At 40.1% G+C, this 24,589-nt stretch overlaps 1 protein-coding gene across 11 annotated transcripts in view; it reads right to left on the bottom strand.

The window, feature by feature from the left end:
• The window catches only part of LOC115221295, a 355,773-nt gene that overhangs the window by 119,392 nt on the left and 211,792 nt on the right, over positions 1 to 24,589 (bottom strand). For all 11 annotated transcript variants that reach the window (XM_029791450.2, XM_036510991.1, XM_036510990.1 and 8 more), the window contains one exon: positions 23,494 to 23,576. In XM_029791450.2, the coding sequence (XP_029647310.1) occupies positions 23,494 to 23,513 (20 nt within the window). In that variant the 5' untranslated portion in view covers positions 23,514 to 23,576. The remainder of the gene's footprint in view (positions 1 to 23,493; positions 23,577 to 24,589) is intronic.

The following is a 24,589-nucleotide window of genomic DNA, read 5'->3' as shown; positions in this document are numbered from 1 at the left end:
TATATATATATATATATATATATGAAAAAACAAGTCAAAATAGAAAATGCTAAAATAATTTTATAAAGAACATTTCAGTACCGGTTTCGGTCATTTTGAGACCTTTTCAACTGTAACGATTAAATAATTAAATTTAGAAAAATTAAAAGAAAAGTTTTTTTAAAGGAATATTTGTATAGTGTTCAAATATAAGTGGCATTCTGCCTTTCTCTGTCTCCCTTGTTTGCACTTTCTGTAGTTTCAGCTCAGAGCTGTGGCCATGCTGATGCACCACCGTTATATATATTATATATATATATATATATATATAGTTAATCCAAACAAGAAAACACAAAAAACACAACAACGCGAGGACGTGGAACAAATAAGTATTATTGGACGCTCAGGAAAGAAGGAAGAAGGAGGGTTTAATGTTTCAAGCGGAGCTCTTCGTCGGAAACATAGGAGAAGGAAAGATCCAGAGAAGGGAAGACAGAGGAAAAAAATCGCCAACGGTACACACATGGTCTTCCAAGTGTGTGTGTGTGTATATATATATATATATATATATATATATATATATATATATATATATAGAGAGAGAGAGAGAGAGAGAGAGAGAGAGAGAGAGAGAGAAAGAGAGTTGTTATTACTTTTCTAGAGGAGAGTTATCGGATATTAATGTTTCACTTAAAACACACCCACACACACAGCTAGACAGATTCCTGTGTATGTTTCTTCCTCCCACTAATTCATATGTCTATACAATTCGCTCAAAGAGAATAATGAAAAATAAAAATAAAAAATTCTTTACAAATTTCACAAAAGTGAAGAGAAGTGGGCAGATTCTGAAAATGACAGTCAGAGTGGGTGGGGAGAGAGCAATACATATTGGGACATTAATAACTAATTCTATTGACAATAAACAAACACACACACACAGACACCATACCAATGTTAAATATAACACATTGTGGCTGGTCATATCTGAGACCAGCATTCGGTGTATTGTTAACAATAATCAGGACTATTCACAGCTGTGACAATAAGCTTATAAAACAAATATTATAGGATATGCTTGTGTACATGTGTGTATAGATAATGTGACGTATGGGTGCATAAGACTAAAGTGCACAAGGCTGACGGCGAATAAAGAGTTTGCCTGTGATAGCCGTACGGGGGTAAATGTACTGGGGCAGATGTACACGGGTAGATGAACTGGGGTAGTCAGCCTTGAGAGAGTTTATTAACACAAAATAAATTCTCGGCAATGTTTAGTAAATGTTACAGAAGTAGTCAATAGCTTCTGTTACCTGGGGGACCTAATTAGCTGTGGAAAAGGTGTTCAAAAAATTTAGTAGTCAGGGTAAGGAGTGAGTAGGAAAATGTTCAGAGAGGTATATACATCTACTGGCAAGGGATTTGTCACTCTGACTGAAGGGTAGATGGTACGATGCTTGTGTAAGGCGGCAAGCTGGCAGAAACGTTAGCACGCTGGGCGAAATGCTTAGCGGTATTTCGTCTGCGTTACGTTGTGAGTTCAAATTCCGCCGAGGTCGACTTTGCCTTTCGGGGGTCGGTAAATTAAGTACCAGTTACGCACTGGGGTCGATGTAATCGAATTAATACCTATGTCTGTCCTTGTTTGTCCCCTCTGTGTTTAGCCCCCTGTGGGTAATAAAGAAAAAGGTATGATGCTTGTGTATGAACTGTGATGTTGCATGGTGGTAGGACACGAGCACTGCATGCAAAGGGTGTGTGAAGGTTGAAAACAAACAAGACAAGCATGAGTTATTGGATGTGTTACGCACATGAACTGTACGTAATGAGCTGAGAGAGAAACTGAATACAAGAGGAATCAGTTGTAGAGAGCAAAAGAAACAGCACGTATGGATGGATGGATGGATGAAGAAGTGGTAGGAGATTCGAGTGGTGAGGACAAAGGAAAAGGAAGATCAAGGAAGACAGGGGTAGAAGTGATGAAAGCTGATCTTGGGAAGCTGAACCTCACAAGGGAGGTAACAAAGTAATGAAACAAATGGCAGGATGCCGTATTGGAGAGGGTCTGCCTAACACATGTAAACATGGAATAACAAGGCTAAACTGATGATATGGGATCTGTCTGATACCAAAAAAAAAAAAATCTTTTTGAAATACATCAATTACTTGGTACAGCATGCTTACGATTGCAGTGCTGTGACAATCTTTAGTTTGATAATAACGACATTATACGGCATCAGTTGAAAACATGATGGATCAAACCTAAGTTTAATACATTTAGCCCTATGTCACAAGTTGAACAAGGCAGAGCAACATATTGAAGTGAAATACAGACTGAAATTAGGAAAAACGTTTAGGGAGACTGTTGTAATGTTGCAACAGGCCAATGGGGAAGATTGTTTGAACTGTGGAGTGTCTCATATCAGAAACATTCACTGAAGATATTCTCAAATCTGGACAATCTTCCATGACAACAGATGACAATTATATTTTTTTTCTACTCCAGGCACAAGGCCTGAAATTGTTTGGGGAGGAGCCAGTCGATTAGAACGACCCCAGTATGCAACTGGTACTTAATTTATTGACCCCAAAAGGATGAAAGGCAAAGTCGACCTTGGCAGAATTTAAAATCAGAACATAAGGACAGGCGAAATACCTTTTTTTTTTACTACCCACAAGGGGCTAAACATAGAGTGGACAAACAAGGACAGACAAAGGGATTAAGCCAATTACATCAACCCCAGTGCGTATCTGGTTCTTAATTTATCGACCAGGAAAGGATGAAAGGCAAAGTCGACCTCGGCAGAATTTGAACTCAGAACGTAACGGCAGACGAAATACTGCTAAGCATTTCGCCCGGTGTGCTTATGTTTCTGCCAGCTTGCCCCCTTAGACGACAATTATATTGTGTAAGTGTGATCTGTGAAATCATCATCTGTGAACAAATCTGACAATGATACAATATATTACAATGACTGCTGTTTTGTTTCAAACATTGTAGCCATACACCCATGGTTCTGTACCTGTTATGACATTTACTAGGAAGTTTCCATAAACATCTCACCGATCAAACTCCCGACTGATTGTCTTTCATTTCTCTTTTTGTTCATCTGTTTGATGTGACAGAAATATCGCAGCACTGCGATGCAACTTTTAAACTCACGAGACACAAACTTATACAGATGTCTCCTACTTCTTCATCAGAAACCTCATGACCATGTGGCAAAATTTACTGCTGGCAGAGATTACATGTGGCAGAAAGATGGCAAAATTGGCCTGTTCTCCGAGAGAGGTGAAGTGACAAAGAAAGCTGAAAAACCAAAGTAAAGAAGTTGCATGCTGGGAACAGGAGTGAGTTAGATATGCACATGGTCATGTTTCCCTACATATCAAGATCTTGTTTAAATTATCATGACCTTATTTTTTTTCTCTCTATTTCTCTCTACTCTTCTGCCTCTCTCCTTTCTATTTTATCTTCTTCCATTCTCATCATGCAACCTCCTACACTCTGGCTTGTCAGCATTCTGTCTCACTTCAGTTCTCCATCTCTCTCTGGTGTTCCACCCATTTCTTCAAGGACGAACAATTGCGCATGTATCCCACTGTTCTGTGTAGCTTTTTATATTATTTTATTTTCATTGTAAAAGACTAATATTTTAATTTTCATTGTGCAAGTTGCTAAGTAAGGCTTAACTGTAACTTTCCATCTCTTTTTGTTTCATCTCATCTCATCTGTACCAATCTCCAACAACTATACCCGATAATTGTTGACACCATTAGGGCTAGCAACACTGTTCTAAGGTGACAAAACTATGAGGATCCCCAGATTGACAGCTGAGGAGGAGTATAAAAGACTAATATTTTAATTTTCATTGTGCAAGTTGCTAAGGCTTAACTGTAACTTTCCATCTTTTTTTGTTTCATCTCATCTCATCTGTACCAATCTCTAACAACTACACCCGATAATTGTTGACACCATTAGGGCTAGCAGTACTGTTCTAAGGTGACAAAACTATGAGGATCCCCAGATAGACAGCTGAGGAGGAGTATAATTTACTCTGTTATAATTACTCTGTGAACAAATAAGTTTTACATTTGACAATAATCTGAATGCTAAAGTGTTAAGCTGGTGTTTGGAATATAAATTATCATGTAACCTTGATGAACAGTTTTAATTTAGAGCACTTTAAAACAGGATGTTTGTATCTTGGAACTGGAAGTGGTTTCAGGTTGGTATCAAAACGGTTAATATGAGCTCAGTTACTTCAAACATCCATCCAACCGATACAATGTAAAGTAGGTCTTAAAGCCTTGTCAATTCTGGTCTCACTCAAAACTAAACATGTGGCTATATTTGTTTACTCATTAACACTTAGCTTTCACTCCATCACTAATCACATGTAGCTGTGACAGGTAACAAACTGGCAACATGGAGGATTAGTCGGTAAAAGATTAGGAATGTGTTAGTTGAGGTAACATGTGGTCGTCATCATTGGTGAACAAGCAACAAGAGGAATGTGTCGTCATGGCAACTGAACCAAATTCAAGAACATGTGGCCATGGTGACTGAACCAAGTTTGAGGACATGGAGGAGCCAAGACTACAAAGAAGATGTAATGTTGGTATCAAATTTTGGCACAAGGTCAGCAATTTTGGAGGGGGGGGAAGTTGATTACATTGACCCCAATGTTCAACTGCTTTGTATTTTATCAACCCTGGAAGAACGAAAGGCAAAGTTGACCTCAGCAGAATTTGAACTCAGAACAAAGATGGACGAAATGCCACTTAGCACTTTTGTCCAGCACGCTAACAATTCTGCCAGGAAGATGTAATACTAAGGTAACCAGTTACTTGAGGGAGTAAGTAGGGACCGATTGGGGGATAGACACCTCCCCCCCTCTCACTGACCCTTTAACAGTCATTTCCATATATGGATAGTTATGTGGTGAAATAGTGATAGTAGGGGGTAAGGAAATATACTTAGAAAGAAAACTTGTAGAAAGTTGGTACTAGACTGGCAGTGATTGCGGTGGGGGGGGGTGATGTTTAGATGGTGGGTGGGGGACTTTACTTCCATATATGGTCAGACATGTTATGGTGGATGGGGAATTTTTAAATAAGGCCTCTAGGATAAACACAACATTTATGTATGTCTTCCTTTTCCGTTTAAACCCAGAGGCACATATGTAAGCCATATACTGTGTGTGTATATATGTGTGTATATGCATTTATATATTACATGTATACACACATATACAAATGTGTGTTTGGGGTGGGTGTATAATGTGTGTGTGTGTATGTATGTATAAAGGAGCAGGAGGAAGAGGAAATAGAATTAAAGGCAAACAGATGCACAGGCAGGCAGGCAGGCAGGCAGAATGTATATAGAAAAGTATTTTTAGGGGGAAATATTTTAATATCAAAGTAACAGCAGCAGCAGCAGCCATTGTGGGGGGTGATTGTATCATTGTTTACTAGTGTGTGTGTGTGTGTGTGTGTTTGTCAGACAAAATATCTGATAGACTGTGTGTGTGTGTGTGTGTGTGTGTGTGTGGGTGGGTGTTATTGTGTTATATTGTATTGTATGTGTTTTGTGTTGTATGTATTGTGTGAGTGTTAGTGATTGTGTTAGTGCATGTGTGTGTTAGTGGCTGTGTGTTTGTGTGTGTGTGTAAGTGTGCTTGTGTGTGTCTGAGTGTGTTTGTGCATGTAGGAGAGTCTGAGTTGTGTGTGTATTTGTGAGTGTGTGTGTGTGTATTTGTGAGCGTGTGTGTTTGTGAGTGTGTGTGTGTGTTATTGTGTTATATTGTATTGTGTCTGTTTTGTGTTGTATGTATTGTGTGAGTGTTAGTGATTGTGTGTGTGTGTGCTTGTGTGTGTCTGAGTGTGTTTGTGCATGTGAGAGAGTGAGTGTGTGTGAGAGAGTCTGAGTGTGTTTGTGTGTGTCCATCCAGGATTTCTGTTTTGTGAGATGGGGTGAGAGTGACTAGGATACGTGTGCATGCGTGTGTGTGTGTGTGTGTTAAAGTGGTTATCTCCAGTGAATTCCAACTCCACCTATCATCCCCCCACCCCTCACACCCCTCTTTTATAAACAACATCAAATGTTAAACAATATTTCTGTAGTTTTATTATCTTCATGTCACTGCCGAGTCTGGCTATTTATAGCTGCATATATCACTACCTCCATCACCACCATCAGCATCCTCATCACTACCACCCTAACCACCACCACAATCATCGTCATATCCATCATTTTTCCCACCGTCACCGCCACCCCATCACCAAACCCGAGTCTAATGCCAATTATTCCACCATAATTGAAACACTGCGAACAATGAAGGCAAAAATGATTGCTGCTGTTGTTTAGCTGCAGGTCAACCCTGCTCCAGCAAACCCCGAGATCAAAGGCATTCCAGCCATGACTGTCCAATGTGTTCGTCCTCATCCTGTAAGACAGCTGGAAATAATTTGAGGCAGGTTTAGCTGCTATTTCTCATAAGTTGAGAAATTACATAGAAGCATCCTTGCTGACTTAAAGCCAATGATGACGATGATGATGATGATGGTGATTGTGTTGACAGCGAGAGTGATGGTGACAGTTGGGAGTGATGGTGACAGTGAGGAGTGATGGTGACAGTGAGGAGTGATGGTGACAGTGGGGAGTGATGTGATGGTGACAGTGGGGAGTGATGTGACAGTTGGGAGTGATGGTGACAGTGGAGAGTGACGGCGACAGTGGGGAGTGATGGCGACAGTGGAGAGTGATGGCGACAGTGGAGAGTGATGACGACAGTGGAGAGTGATGACGACAGTGGAGAGTGATGGTGACAGTGGAGAATGATGGTGACAGTGGGGAGTGATGGCGACAGTGGGGAGTGATGGCGACAGTGGGGAGTGATGGCGACAGTGGGGAGTGATGGCGACAGTGGGGAGTGATGGCGACAGTGGGGAGTGATGGCGACAGTGGGGAGTGACGGCGACAGTGGGGAGTGACGGCGACAGTGGAGAGTGACGGCGACAGTGGAGAGTGACGGCGACAGTGGAGAGTGACGGCGACAGTGGAGAGTGACGGTAACAGTGGGGAGTGACGGTAACAGTAGGGAGTGATGGCGACAGTGGGGAGTGATGGTGACAGTGGGGAGTGATGGTGACAGTGGGGAGTGATGGTGACAGTTGGGAGTGATGGTGACAGTGGGGCGGGGGGGTGATGATGGTGATGGCAGAGAGTGAAAGTGGAGTGATGGTGCTGGCGGAGGAGTGATGGTGATGAAAGTGTTGGTGGTGACGGTGATGATCACGGTGGTGGTTGTGGTAGTGACGATGATGATGATGATGATGATGATGATGACAGTGTCAGCGGTAGTTGATATATTTCTTAGGTTACATAAGAAAAAAGGAAAAGGGAGAAGAGAGAGAGAGAGAGATAGAGAGACAGAGATACACAGACAGACAGACAGACTGACAGACAGCAAGTCAGTCAGTCAGACATGGTCTATAAATTGTTAATGAGTTTTGATTGCGTGATGTGTGTATTTTTTTGCTTTCAGTCGCGAGCGAAATCAATATCTGTTGTTTTAGTTGTGGCTATCCATTCTTCCTTCTTTGCGCTATCAAATCAACAAACGACACATGGGGATTTCCTTAAACATTTACATGATATTTATAGGTGCAGCAGGCATGGCTGTGTGGTGAGAAGCTCGCTTTCCAACCACATGGTTCCGGCGGCCTGCTTCTACTATATAGCCTTGAGCTGATCAAAGCCTTGAGAGCGGATTTGATAAATAGAAATTGAAGACAGGCTGTCTAACACACATACACACATATACAGAAGTCACAATATATGGATTCAAGTAATCTGGTGGTAGTCATTAAAAAATAAAAAGCTCCTCAGTTTGTCATAGTATAAAGCATATCGAATATACAAGAGAAAAGAATAAGGAGAATCATCATCATCATCATTGATTAATGTCCATTTTCCATGCTGGCATGGGTTGGACGGTTTGACGGGAACTGGCAAGGCCAGGGTCCACACCAGGTTCCATAGCCTGTTTTGACTTGGTCTCTACAGCTGGATGCCCTTCCTTTACAGACTGTACTGGGTGCTTTTCCATGGTGTCATCACTGGTGCTTTGTACGTGGCACCAGCACCCACACCAAAGTACTGGGCTTGGTTCATTTGACTAAAATTCTTCACAGTGGTGCCCTAGCATGGCCACACTTGAATGACCAGAACAAGTAAAAGATAAAAGATAACATTGAAAAATCATTTTATCCAATTAATTCTCCAATAACTCTGCTAATCTGGACTAGTATTTCATTAGTGTTAACATATTGTAGTGAGTAAATGGTAAAAGTTATTAGAATTAATTATGCAGTGAAAAAGACATTAGCTAAATGACAAGTGTTACTTTAATTATTTCAGCAGACAGGGGAGACAACTGGGGACATATTTCAGTTTTATTAAACCTCTGTAGTGAAACATGTCCTTGTCCTTATTGAAGAATTGATGGCAGGGTGTCGCAGTGCATACAATTATTGTAGAGAATCAAGATGTTGAATATTAGCATATTTAAAGCAACGAATTTAGTTAATTAAATGGATTCTTGAAAAACAATAGCTATGTGAGGAACACAGCTAAGCTTGTTGGTTACAGAGTAAATAAGGTCCTAAGAACATTTTATTTATGCCTCCACACCCAGTCTTCTCCACCAAGCATTCCTCACACGTCATCTTCTAAAGTTTGATGATGATGATGATGGCAACATCTATTTACTGATTCATCCTTAGCAAATCTAGTGAAGTTTATTTTGCTGAAGGAGTGTCATAAGACCAAAACACTGCCAGAGTAATTTCCCATACTTGCTAAAATCAGATTAAGATAATATTAAGTTAATGTTTTTCTTTCCCCATGTAATTATATCTAATTTGGTATTTAATTCTCATTAAACTTGCTAACACTGACTTAACTATTGCTTTGTAATGCAGATGATGTATTTAAGCAACTGACTGCATTGATTTATTTTATTTTTCTGTTTGCAGAATGCTGGGTGCTACACTGAGAGATGTGGTAATGTTCATGTCTCATCAAAGACACCACTTGTTGATCAGAAAGGAAAACTAGTACAAGTGATTTCTATAAACCACATTAATTATCAGCAAAGGGTTAACCGGACTTAGTGAGGATTAGAAACCTGGTTAAAAATTTTCTATTACCACGCTTGATGGCAATAATAATAATAATAATCCTTTCCACTGCAGGCACAAGGCCTCAAATTTAGGGAAAGGGGTTAAGTCGATTACATCAACCCCAGTACTCAACTGGCACTTAATTCATCAACCCTGAAAGGATGAAAGGCAAAGCTGACTTTGGTGGAATTCGAACTCAGAACATAGAGACAGATGAAATGCCACTAAGCATTTTGCCCTGCATGCTAACAATTTTGCCAGCTCACCACCTTTAATAATAATAATAATAATAATAATAATCCTTTCTATTAAAAGTACAAGGCCTGAAAATTTGGGGGAGGGGTTAAGTCGATTAGAGCGACCCCAGTACTCAACTGGTACTTAATTTATCGACCCCGAAATGCAGCGATGGGCAAAATACCACTAAGCATTTTGTCTGGCATGCTAACAATTCTGCCAGCTCACCTTATAATAATAATAATAATAAGAACAACAATAGTAATAAAAATCCTTTCTACTGTAGGCACAAGGCCAGAAATTTGGGGGAGGAGTATAGTTGATTACATTGATCCCAGTGTTGCACTGGTACTTAATTTTCTGACCCCAAAAGGATGAAAAGCAAAGTCGACCATGGTGGAATTTGAACTCAGAAGATAGCATCGGGAAAATACTGCTAAGCATTTTGTCCAGCGTGCTAACGATTCTTATTTCTTTATTGCCCACAAGGGGCTAAACATAGAGGGGACAAACAAGGACATACAAAGGGATTAAATCGATTACATCGACCCTAGTGCGTAACTGGTACTTAATTTATCGACCCCGAAAGGATGAAAGGCAAAGTCGACCTCGGTGGAATTTGAACTCAGAACGTAGCGGCAGACGAAATACGGCTACGCATTTCGCCCAGCGTGCTAACGTTTGTGCCAGCTCACCGCCTTAACAACAACGATAATAAAGATTCTTTTATTGGCCACAAGGGCTCAAGACATGGAGGACAATGTCAAAGGACAAGACACGACACACAAAACATAGACCAAGGGGAAACACTGTACAATGATAAAGGATATAACAAAGTGATAAATAAATAGAAATTAGAAAAATATATAATAATTATTAATTAATAAACAAAATTCTCAGTAGCAGAGTAGCCCACTTGGGGTAATTCGGTGTAAACTCCAGACAAACAGCATGGGAAGGACAGTTAGTTAGTTAGTTAGTTAGTTAATTTGGCTCAAAAGCAAATAGCAAGGCCATGTAGGGGGACATGGAGCTAAGTACAGGGTGGTGTTCATGTAAAGAGTTCAGGCCACTTGAGGTCAAGGGAGGCTTTGAACAAAGCGGTCGTCGGCATCTTCACCATCTCGTCTGGCAGCTTGTTCCACGGATCCGCAACCCGGACGGAGAAAGCTCCTCTCCTTCGATTGAGATGAAATCGTCGCAGGTAGAGCTTTTCGGAATGACCCCGCAGCCGACGCTCTGGAGCAGGAGTGAAGAACAGCTCTTTCGAGAGGTTACACTTTCCGCTTATGATGTTGTGGGCGAGAATGAGATCACCACGGCGGCGGCGTTTTTCAAGAGAATAAAGGTCGAGCGTCCTCAGCCTTTCTCAGTCTTTCAGGTTCTTTCCTCCTATTCAGAAAAACACAGTCAGAGTAGATCCATTCAGCCTCACCAGACTTGCCAGTCTCCATAATAATAACCAGCAAGACCCGTGGAATAATAATAATAATAATAATAGTAATGATATAGTCAAAGAAGAAGAAGAGGGTAACAACCAATTAAAGTGAGTGCAGCAAGTTTAATTGTTCAACTCTGGCTAAATGACAGACAAAGTCAATTTTGGCAAGATTTGAATTCTTGATGTAAATAGATGGAACTGAATAGTGCAAACATTTGACCAATTTAGTGAGAGGCAACCAAAAAAAAAAAAAATTTTTTTAATAGAAAAAAAGAGAAAGGAAAAGCAGACGAAAATGCAGGAGAGAACACAGGCTCTACATTATATTTCCTTGTCAGAGAATAGTGCTTGGGAACCAATGAGGAAATAGTAAACAAAGAATAAAACCTATTAGGCTTTTTTTTCACTAGTTGAGCTATATAAATAATGATAGTCTTTCTAATTCAGGCACAAGGCCAACAAATTTGAGGGGAGGGGTTAGTCTAATAATAATAATAATAAAAATAATATGATGATGATGATGATGATGGTGATGATTTCAAATTTTGGCACAAGGCCTGGAATTTGTGGGGAGGGAGATAGTCGATTACCACTGACCCTAGTGTTTCACTGGTGCTTAATTTATTGACCCCTGAAAGGATGAAAAAATCAAGTTGACCTCAGTTGAATTTGAACTCAGAACAGGCAAAATACTGCTAAGCATTTTGTCCAGCATGCTAACAATTCTGCCAGCTTGCTGCCATAATAATAATAATGATGATGATGATGATGATAATAATTAATTCTTTTTATTGGTCACAAGGGCTGACAAATATGATTGGAAAACATAAAGGGACAAAACAGGACGAAAGGTTACAAAAGGTTTTGTCCGTTTGTGAAAAAAAAAAAAAGAGTAAAAAGCAGTTCAACAATCAAAAATTTTAACAACAAAAAACTCCCAATAGAGGAGACGCTTCAAAAAAAGAAAAGGTCTCATGTGGAAAAACCCATAAAAACCACGGGAGCCTGGTCAAAAGGGGATAGAGAGTCCCTTTCTCCTTTTATAATACCTTTTTCAATTACAGGTGAAACCCCAGAATTGGTCCATTTATACTGGCCGATCATTTCTACTATAGGTACAAGACCTTAAATTTGGTAGGAGCGAGCTAGTCCATTACAGTTGGGGGGTTGCCAGATACTGTTTTTGATTGCTCTATTTTGATTTATGTACTGTTTTGTCTGAGTTAACATGCAGGCTGATAGCTCTGACTGAATGCTCAAGACTACGGAGAAGGGTTTCTGCTTGAAAATCTAGGCTTCTAGACAACATGAAGAGGAGTCTCTTCCAAGCAACTGCTGCCTCTGTTCTTACCTCAAAATTGTAAAGAAGATTGGATGGAGGCCACACTCGCATGCTAAGAGTGGTTTTGAATGTCACCCGGAGAGAGATCTAGGCGCAGGAGTGGCTGTGTGGTAAGTAGCTTGTTTACCAGCCACATGGTTCTGGGTTCAGTCCCAATGCGTGGCACCTTGGGCAAGTGTCTTCTGCTATAGCCTCGGGCCGACCAAAGCCTTGTGAGTGGATTTGGTAGACGGAAACTGAAAGAAGCCCGTCGTATATATATGTATATATATATATATATATATGTGTGTGTGTGTGTTTGTGTGTCTGTGTTTGTCCCCCTAGCATTGCTTGACAACCGATGCTGGTGTGTTTATGTCCCCGTTACTTAGCAGTTTGGCAAAAGAGACCGATAGAATAAGTACTGGGCTTACAAAAAGAATAAGTCCAGGGGTCGAGTTGCTCGATTAAAAGGCGGTGCTCCAGCATGGCCACGGTCAGATGACTGAAAGAAGTAAAAGAGTAATGAGTGATTGTATAAGAACATTCATCCAGTAGCAGACATTATCAAAGAGTGTAGAGTCAGATTCACAGGACATCGCTGGAGAGCTAAAGACGAAATTAGTGAAGTTCTTTTGTGAGAGCCTACACAAGGAAGAGCTACTAGAGGATGACAAGCCACGGCCTATGTTAAGTTAAGTTAAGTTAATTTTTTGGCTCAAAAAGCAAAAAGCAAGGCCATGTAGGTGGGGACATGGAGTTATGTACAGGGAAGGTGTTCATGCAAAGAGTTCAGGCCATTTCTGGTCAAGAGAGACTTTGAACCGAGTGGTCGTCGGCATCTTCACTATCTCGTCCGGCAGCTTATTCCACGGATCCGCAACCCGGACGGAGAAAGCCCCTCACCTTCATCAAGCAGATTTGTGATGACATAAACTGCAATCCCTCTGACCAGCCGAAAATAATGAACAATAAAAATGAATGATGACAGAAGGTCACGGGATTCAGTGCAAACGCCTGGATGATTAAGATAATTAGGGGACATACCAGACAATCCCATACACTTTAGTGGACATATCAGGCAAACTGTTCCACCCATTTCAGTGGATGTTATGCAGAGCTGTGGTGCAGTTTATAGAGTCAAGTGATCAGTACATGTGTTAAATAAGATATATTAAAGGGTAATGATGGTTAGTCACTAGTTAATAGGTCACTGGCCTCCGACCTCCCATCATCACACCTGTAAAGATCAAATACTTTCAACAGGTGTGACGTTCAGGTAAAATAGTTCATTGATCAGAAACTAGATTCACACACACACAAACCTATACACTAACATACATTCACAAACACATACACACAAAATAACATATAAATGGATATATATATACACTGATATATGTTAGTATACATACATATATATATATACTCTTTTACTTGTTTCAGTCATTTGACTGTGGCCATCCTGGAGCACTGCCTTTAGTTGAGCAATTCGACCCCAGGACTTATTCTTTGTAAGCCTGGTACTTATTCTATCAGTCTCTTTTGCCAAACCGCTAAGTTATGGTGACGTAAACACACCAGCATTGGTTGTCAAGCAATGTTGGGGGAACAAACACAGACACACAAACATATATATATATATATATATATACACAACGGGTTTCTTTCAGTTTCCATCTACCAAATCCACTCACAAGGCTTTGGTCGGCCTGAGGCTATAGCAGAAGACACATGCCCATGGTGCCACACAGTGGGACTGAACCAGTAACCATGTAGTTGGTAAGCAAGCTACTTACTACACAGCCACTCCAACGCCTATATATATATATACACACACTAACATATGTACATGCAAGCACACAAACATACAAATTAAAGTTTGCGGTAAACACATATACAAACATGCATATACACACAGTTATATATATATAGATACATAATTTTGACTGTGGTGGTTGTCACAGTTATAGCAGTGGTAACAGTAACTATGGTAATGACAATGTTACACGCAACCATCACCACATAATGGTACAGAGACTAGGGTAGTGGTGGTGGTGGTAGGAGTAGTAGTAGTAGTGGTGGTTGTAGTATGAGGGGGTACTACGCAACCTCCCACAATCTAACCTTTACTAACACCACGTCCACAACCAGCATCACCACTAACAACAACACTACCACTGACTACTTCAACCCAAACTGTTGACATTTTCCATCATTTCACACATGGAAAATATTAGGCCATTTTTAAAATAGACTTGTGAAACATGTGACATTGATTAAAGCACTGAAGGAAGGAGTGAATAGTAGTCGTGGTGCAGACACACACACACATACATGTATGTATGCTTTATATATATATAGATACACACACACACACGCATATATATATATAGAGAGATAGATACACACACACATATATATATATATAGAGATAGATACACACACACATATATATATATATTTTTTTTTTATCTAGTTTCAGCTCACAAGCTGTGGCCATGCTGGGGCACTGCCATATATATATATATATATATATATATATATATATTATATATATATATATATATATATATATGTACACACATATTTTACTTATTTCAGGCACTGGATTATGGCCATGCTGAGGGACCACCTTGATGGGGTTTCAGTTGATCATGTCAACCCCAGGGCTTACTTAATGCTTGGTATTTACTCTATCGGCCCCCTATGCCTGTACCACTGTTACACACATGTAAACAGTGATTCAATACAACACTGGCTGTCAGGTGCAGAGAAACATATACACACACAGGCGCATACACACACACACACATATATATATATATATATATACATATACATACACACACACACACACATATAGTTAATCCAAACATGAAAGTACAAAAAAACACAACGCAAGGACGTGGAACAAATATAGTATTATTGGACGCTCAGGAAAGAAGGATGGTTCAATGTTTCGAGCGGATCTCTTCGTCGGAAACATAGGAGAAGGAAAGATCCAGAGAAGGGAAGACAGAAGAAAAAAAAAATATCGCCAACAGTACACACGCGGTCACATTACACACACACATATATATATATATACACACACACGCACATATATATACACACACACACACATATATATACACACACACACACATATATATATACTATTTGTCTGGGGAGAGTCATTTTCTTTTTGTGCCCGATAATGGAACACACTCACAGGTCAATTTCCACTTATTTCTAATTTTTATTTTCCTAAAATTTTCATTGCATCTTGCAACCGTGATGCAACAAAAATTTTAGGAAAATAAAAGTAAGAAATAAGTGGAAATTTTACCGGTGTGTGTGTTACATTATAAGGCACAAAAAGAAAATGACTCTCCCCAGACACAACAGAATATGCTTCAACACACAAACTCATATAAAGAATCTTGCAAACCAAATCCAAAAACGAAATATATATATATATCAAAGGGTAAAGACCGTCTTCAGTAATGAATCACCTCTGAAGAACAAGCCTGGGTAAGGTTGTTTATGGAAGACCAGAAGTCACCCATGCATACCAGCCTTCTCTTCTCCACACCACCTGTGTTATGCAAGGGAAAGGCAATAGCTGATACAACTTGGCACCAGTGACGTTGCAACTCATTTCTACAGCTGAGTAGAACTGGAGCAACATGAAATAAAAAATTTCTTGCTCAAGAACGCAACACATAGTCTGGTGCAAGAATCGAACTCACTACCTCATGATTGTGAGCACGATGCTCTAACCACTGAGCTATGTGCTATATATATATATATATATATATATATATATATATATAGCATTGTCTTCATCATCATTTAACGTCCGCTTTCCATGCTAGCATTGGTTGGGCGATTTGACTGAGGACTAGCGAACCAGATGGCTGCACTGGGCTCCAATCTGATCTGGCAAAGTTTCTACAGCTGGATGCCCTTCCTAATGCCAACCACTCCGAGAGTGTAGTGGGTGCTTTTACATCCCACCGGCATGAGGGCCAGTTAGGCAGCACTGGCAACGGCCATGCTCAGGTGGTGTTTTTTACGTGCCACCTGCACAGGAACCAGTCAGCTGCTCTGGCAGCGATCACGCTTGGATGGTGATGTATGTATGTGTGCATGTATGTATGTATGTTCAGGCTATCTGCCACTTTCCCTTCCCAAAGACGGAAACCAATATTATGGCTCTATGCATCACTCTGCTGGCTGCATATCCATGACTTTTTGCATATTACATCTGCTAATTAAGAACATTACAACAATTATGTAATTCCAAGTTCCTAGAAACAGTGGTCGTGTTAAATGAACTATGTGCATTCTCCCCTTAGTTTTCTGTATTTTTTATACCCCACATAAAAGTAAATTTATTTGTCAATGTGAAAATTGAACCACAATTTGAAAACCTGAGGTGGTGTATAACAGAGGAAAGATACTAAACATTACCGTTCCCATGATAACAGCAATGGACTGATTGACACCTAACCAGATCAAAACTAGTTAAGTCTCTATCGCTCTCTCAGGGCTATATAACTACCACCAGCTCCACACCAATTATTGTAGAGCAATGCTAAATATATGTTATTATATACAAGTAATTAATTAATTACTATGGTATTTTGTAATTGTCTCATAAACAGAAGAATGTTTGTGAACCAACAATATTTCTCACAAGATTAACCCTCCGTTATATACACACACAAGCGTTTATCTCAACAAGGGTTAATTGTACAACATATATTTGTACATACATCAAATAGGGTTACAGAATATATATCAGCCAAAGTGTAACTAATCCTAAATGATAAATTATACAAATCATTTGGATTGGCCAGGTTGTCTGGTGCCGAGTCGGCTCCGCTGGCCACAGCATTTGGTTTATTCTTCTCATGTTCTTGCCATTCTCCTCCAGTGTTCCAAACATCTTTCTTAGATCATCTTCCCACCTGATGAGAAGTCTTCCAAGTGGTTGCTTCCATTCGTGCGAGTACCACTCAACAAAAGCACGGGTCCAAAGACTGTCCGTGAGCCTTGCGACATAACTGGCCCAACGTAGCTTTGTATGGTTGTGTTCTGTGATATTATATATTATGTGGGGTTAATAGTAGAGTGTGTGTGTGCGTGTGTGTGTATATATATATATATATTATATATATATATATATATACATACTTTATTTAAAAGCAGCAGATATATAACAAAAGCTGTTACTCAGAGTTTCACGTTCCAGTTCGTCAAACAGCTGCTTTTAAATAAAGTATATTACTCTACCTCTGGAATTTGAAAACTCTTTTTTCCACCTTGTTTCACATTTATGTGCTTACTCCGGTGTATATATATATATATATATATGCACACACAGTAATACCCCAGTTTACAAGGACCTACTTTACAAGACGCCAGGTTTATGAGTTTTATTTTTCAAGCACAAGATCCAAATTTTGAACCAAGGGCAAAAGTTTCTAACTATCATAATAAATGCTTCTGCATGTTACCGAGAAATTTATAGAGAGCAGAAAAAAAAAAAGCTTCTTCTAAGCAAACAACTCTAGACTTGTCTTTTTAAAAAGAAACCTACAAGTCTGTCTACAAGTGCTTGTGAATCGGTGATTGCATCTACAAGTGATAGTGTGTGTGAGTCTAATACTAGCGAAAGTGATTCAGAAAACAATTATAAAATTTATTATAAATGATCTCGACATTCTTTTTACTTTACATTAAATATTCTTTACGTTCTACTGCTGTTTTATTGCCATTTATTTATGAGAATTATAAATTTTATAAGTAAAATTATTTTTCTGGGAATGAATTGTGATTCATAACATTGCTACTATGGGAAATTATCGCTCTGCTTTACCAGTTTTCACTTTACAACTGGTCTCTGGAAACAAATTAACTTGTTTATTGAGGCATTACCGAATATGTGTGTGTGTGCGTGCGTGTATATGTGTGTGTGTGTGTGTATATATATATATATATATATACACACACACACACACATATATACACACACTCTTTTACTTGTTTGTCATTTGAATGCAGCCATGCTGGAGCACTGCCTTTAGTTGAACAAACTGACCTCAGGTCTTATTCTTTGTAAGCCTAATACTTATTTTATTGGTCTCTTTTGCCAAACTGCAATGTTATGGGAACATAAATACACCAACATCGGTTGCCAAGCGATGGTTGGAGAGGACAAACAGGCACACAAATACATACATACATACATATATTTATATATATCTGTGTGTGTACCATTGGCGATTTTTTTTCCTGTCTTCCCTTCTCCTATGTTTCCGACGAAGAGCTCCGCTCAAAACGTTAAACCCTCTTTCTTTCCTGAGTGTCCAATAATGCTATATTTGTTCCACATCCTCGCGTTGTTGTGTTTTTTTGTGCTTTCTTGTTTGGATTAACTATATATATATATATATATATATATATATACACGATAGACTTCTTTCAATTTCTGTCTACCAAATCGACTGATAAGTCATTGGTCAGCCCAGGGCTATAGCAGAAGACACTCACCCAAGATGCCACACAGTGGGACTGAAGCTGGAACCATGTGGTTGGGAAGCAAGCTTCTTACCACACAGCCACTCTTGTGCCTGTACATACACATATATATATATATATATATATATATATAGGTGTGTCGTATGCTTACTGGCTGATTGGTCCAGAGCTCATTCCAGTCTCCATGGCATTTAAGCGAAATACGATTATAATACTAGCACCCCACCAACCCACCCACCCACCAAAGGAGCCCACAATTTGTCAAAGAGTGAACACCCTCACATGAGAATATAACATTCTCCCTTGAACAAGTTGTTGTTGGTCTTCATTTTTAGCTGAGTGGAATGGAGCAAGTAAAAAACAAAGAGGGATTTTACCCAAGAACAGAATATCACAGAACAGGAACAAACCCGAGATCTTCTGATTGTGAAACAAACTTCTAAACCATTTGGCCATACAGCACTTTTACACACATTTATGGATGCATAAATAAATAAATACAAAGGTATGCACTGCATTGGCTGTACTAGTCTATGTCAGTGTCAGCCAGTCTGAACAGGTCAGTAGCAGTCTGTGAAGATCTGCATTGGTTGGTGCCAGTCTTGGTCTGTGTCAGTCAGTATCAGGATATGCTGGTCTGTGTCAGTCTGGGCTGGCATGTGCTTGACTGAGCCAGCTTATGTCAGTCTGTGCTGGTCTATGTCAATCCATGTTAGCTAGTGTCAGTCTGTACCAGTTTCTGTCAATCTGTGCTGGACAATGTTGGTTTGTGCCAGCCTATGTCAGTCAATGCGGTCCATGCCGGTCAATGTCGGTTTGTGCCGGTCAATGTCGGTTCGTGCCGGTCAATGTCGGTCCGTGCCGGTCAATGTCGGTCCGTGCCGGTCAATGTCACTCCGTGCCGGTCAATGTCAGTCCGTGCCGGTCAATGTCAGTCCGTGCCGGTCAATGTCAGTCCGTGCCGGTCAATGTCAGTCCGTGCCGGTCAATGTCGGTCCGTGTGGGTCAATGTCACTCCGTGCCAGTCAATGTCAGTCCGTGCCGGTCAATGTCAGTCCGTGCCGGTCAATGTCAGTCCGTGCCGGTCAATGTCGGTCTTTGTTAATCTGTACTAGCCTGTCTTGGCCTGTGTTGGTCTGTGCCAATCTAAGCCAGTCGGTGCTGGTATGTGTTGGCAAAAAATATTCAGCGAAGACTATAAATTTGAAAAGTCGGTACACTAAAGTGACAAGGCTACTGACATTTGAAACCAAGGCCATCAATATTGGAGGGAGGGATACATTTTAAAAGAGACTTTTCCTATCCAAGAGGAGATTTCTCTCTCATCCACTTAACACAAGAACTAAGCAGTGGGCCTTAAGAGTGTGCACGTATGCGCGTGTGTGTGTGTGAGATATGTCTTTTTGTGTGGGTGCGTGCATCTGTGTGTGATTTGCTTCTCTGTGTGCAATGTGTTTGTGGAGTGTTTTTTGTGATGTGTACATGTACAGCCGATATATTTTCGTATGTCAGGGCAGCGAGCTGGCAGAAACGTTAGCAAGCTGGGCGAAATGCGTAGCTGTATTTCGTCTGCCGTTACGTTCTGAGTTCAAATGCCGCCGAGGTCGACTTTGCCTTTCATCCTTTCGAGGTCGATTAAATAAGTACCAGTTACGCACTGGGGTCGATGTAATCGACTTAATCTGTTTGTCTGTCCTTGTTTGTCCCGTCTGTGTATAGCCCCTTGTGGGTAGTAAAGAAATAGGCATTTTGTCTGCCATTACGTTCTGAGTTCAAATTCTGCCGAGGTCGACTTTGCCTTTCATCCTTTCAGGGTTGATAAAATAAGTACCAGTTATGCACTGGGGTCGATATAATTGATTTAATCCATTTGTCTGTCCTTGTTTGTCCCTTCTGTGTTTAGCCCCTTGTGGGTAGTAAAGAAATATATATATTTTTGTATGTGAGTTACGTGCTTGTATGTGAGTATATGTGTGCTGTGATTGCGTGCGTGTGTGTGATTGCATGTGTGCATATGATGTACGTTAGTGTTCGTGTATGTTTGGGTGTGATGTAGAAAAGGGGGACATCAGATAAAGGGGAAGAGCAACAGAATCATCACCACCACCACTACCGCCATCATCACCATGGCGATTACAGAGGAGGAAGGGTGTAGGGTGAGGTCTGAGGAAGTTGTCAACATGTTAGTGACAGTAAACTGGAAGTTGTCAAAGTAAACTACACCAAGCTGGATTACTGAATTGTGGGAATTGTCAATGGAGAGAAAGAGAGGACATCCCATCACTCATTGCTCCTACCAATACCATCATAATCATCATCACTATTGTAGTGTCAGTGTATGGGGGGGGGAGCATAACCTATTTCTTTACTACCCTCAAGGGGCTAAACACAGAGGGGACAAAAAAGGACAGACAAACGGATTAAGTCAATTATATTGACCTCAGTACGCAACTGGTACTTAATTTATCGGCCCCGAAAGGATGAAAGGCAAAGTCGACCTCGGCGGAATTTGAACTCAGAACATAGCGGCAGACGAAATACTGTTAAGCATTTTGGCCGGTGCTATAACACTTCTGCCAACACGCTGCCTTAATCACCATCAATACTATCATCATCCTCAAAATAATTTTGTTAATTTTTCTAATAATTAACAAAAGAGTTGGGGAAGATATGGTTGTTATTTCTAGCAAGCCCAACCCTCCGTTACAGCTACAGAAGTCTTCTTTCCCACTCTCCGGTTACCATTCTTCAGACATGGCTACAGAACTACAGAAATACTCCTAACTTATTTTGACCACCTGGAAGTTTAAATCCAGAACATAGCAATTCAACCAGCTCCCTTCTTCTCGGAAACACCAAGGGACATCAAATGTAATCCCCCCATCACTGCCACCCACGCACACAAACCAAAGTACAAGAAATTACCTGAAACACACAGCAACATTCACAGCACTATTCATAAAGAAATCCAAACTAGCCCCAATAACACAAGATTTGCTCAACATCAGTACCATTCCTTCAGAAACTGTGTCAATTCTATCTCAATCTCACCAGAGATGACCTCATCTTATATTTAGGTAGAATTAATCAAAGACAGGAGTTAATTTAATCAACACTATTACATATATTCCTGTGGAGGCGCAATGGCCCAGTGGTTAGGGCAGCGGACTCACGTTTGGAGGATCGCGGTTTCGATTCCCAGACAGGGTGTTGTGTGTGTTTATTGAGCGAAAACACCTAAAGTTCCACGAGGCTCCGGCAGGGGCCCACAACTTTCTCTCACTCTCTCTTCCTGTTTCATGAGTAACGCGGCAATGAACTGGTGTCCCGTCCAGCTGTGGGGAACACATACACCACAGAAACCAGGAAACCGGGGCCCATGAGCCTGGCTAGGCTTGAAAAAGGGCGTATAAATAAATAAATAAATTAGATATATTCCACATCATGTATATTATTGGCCTAAGGCCTTCTACAGTAAATTGAACACCCTTATCCTCATCAAAATGCTTAATTTGAATGATGATAGGTATGTGTTAGTAACAGACAACATGTGTTATTGTATGATATTAGGTGTGTGTTGATATTAGGCATAGGTTATTGAATGGTGTAAGATGTGTGTCAGTAACAAACAACATGTCATTGAATGATGTAAGGTGTGTGTCTCAGTAGCAGATATGTGTCATTGTATGATGTTAGGCGTGTGTCAGTTAACAGACAACATGTGTCATTGTATGATGTTAAGCGTCAGTAACAGATGTGTTCTTGAATGATGGTGGGTGTGTGTCGGTAGCAGACAACATGGGTCACTGAAAAATGGTTGGGTATGTACCAGCAACAGACAATATGTGTCATTGAATGATGTTAGATATGTGTTGGTAGCAGATGACATATCACTGAATGATGTAAGGTGTGTGTGTGTCAGTAGCAGGCATGTGTTCTTGACTGCTGATAAGTGTATACATGTGTGTGTCAGTGACAGACAACATGTGTCATTGGATGATGTTAAGTTTGTGTGTCAATAGCAGAGAAGAATCTTTGAATGTTGCCAGAATAAAACAAATTCTTTATAACATTGAATGAATTATATAAATGTATGTATACACCTATATATATACAGCATATATAATCTTGCCAGACTGTGCATGATTTCTCAGGAAATCCTTTGGATAACTTTGTGTAACACCATTTTTGCCCTTGGGTAGCAACAGTTATTTCCTATTTGCTGACCCCTAGAAAGTGTGAAAAATGGCTAATATTTCCTTCAAACTTTGCTTTTGTTACATTTATTCAAACCCCAAAGAATCCCTCTCATGAGCAGCCCACTACTCCAGCTCATGATCAAACATGCACATATTGTCAGCCACTAAGGGACATTGCTTAAGTGATTAAGGTCAAGCAAGTGGCAAGCAAATCTGTGGTATTGAGCAGAATATTTGCTATAATGATATTTCTGCTTCAGCAACTCAGTGCTGAATCTTTTTGAAATGTAATGGAAAATAGGTCAGTTTCAAAACATTGATGTCCAGGTCACAAAAGCAAAGTTTGAAGGGAATAGTAGTCATTTCCTTTGATCTCTAGATAGAGGCAGATAGGAAATAACACTTACTGACCAAAGGCAAAAAAAAAATTTGTTACACAGTGTAATCAAACAAGGTAGATAACCAATGCTGAATATACAGGAAGGTCCTGATCAACTCAAGTTACATTCATTTACAACCATGTTAAATTCACCTGAATAAGGTAGACCTAGCAAACCCACATCAAATAAGAAAAAATGTTTAGAAACATTACATACCTAGTGTGTTGAATTTTCATATTGCTTCCGATCCGTTTCCCTTCAAGACTCTCACTTCGGTCAAATATTGGTACAATCCCATGCTGGAATTACAAACAGAAAATACACTGAAGTTGGCCTGTTTGGAGGAGGAGAGACTGTTTGTCTATGTTGACTGAATGGAAATACTTGAAGGAATGAATGGATAATGATCGTAGTGTGTGTGTGTGTATGAATATGTTAATGTGTGTGGGAATGTGTAGTGCAAGAATGTGTAATGTATGTGAGGGGTGTTATATGTGCAAGAGAATGTGCTATGTGTGCGCAAGGGAACGTGTTACATGTGCAAGAGAATGTGTTGTGTGCACAAGAGAACATGTTGTGTGCGCAAGGGAACGTGCTGTGTGCACAAGAGAACATATAACATGTGCAAGAGAATGTGTTGTGTGTGCAAGGGAACGTGTTGTGTGCACAAGGGAACGTGCTGTGTGCACAAGAGAATATGTTACATGTGCAAGAGAATGTGTTGTGTGCATAAGAGAACGTGTTGTGTGTGCAAGGGAACGTGTTGTGTGCACAAGGGAACATGTTACATGTGCAAGAGAATGTGCTGTGTGCACAAGAGAACGTGTTGTGTGCATAAGAGAACGTGTTGTGTGTGCAAGAGAACGTGTTGTGTGTGCAAGAGAACGTGTTGTGTGTGCAAGAGAACGTGTTGTGTGTGCAAGAGAACGTGTCGTGTGTGCAAGAGAATGTGTTGTGTGTGCAAGAGAACGTGTTGTGTGCACAAGAGAACGTGTTGTGTGTGCAAGAGAACGTGTTGTGTGTGCAAGAAAATGTGATGTGTGCACAAGAGAACGTGTTGTATGTGCAAGAGAACGTGTTGTGTGTGCAAGAGAATGTGTAATGTATGCTAGAATGTGCAATGTTTGTGTGTGAATGTGCAGTGTGCATGAGAATGTGATACATGTGTGAGAATGTGCAACATCGTTCTATATATATATATATATATATATAATATATATATATATATATATATATATATATAGGCACACACATCAGAAATAATTAAGATTCAGTTGAATTAGGTACTTAAGTTGAGGCACCAAGTCAGTCC

This window comes from Octopus sinensis, linkage group LG18 (assembly GCF_006345805.1).
Source record: "Octopus sinensis linkage group LG18, ASM634580v1, whole genome shotgun sequence".
In the NCBI taxonomy this organism is placed as follows: domain Eukaryota; kingdom Metazoa; phylum Mollusca; class Cephalopoda; order Octopoda; family Octopodidae; genus Octopus; species Octopus sinensis.
The sequence above is the reverse complement of the archived record's forward strand: the minus strand, read 5'-3'. Positions and strand labels throughout refer to the sequence as shown.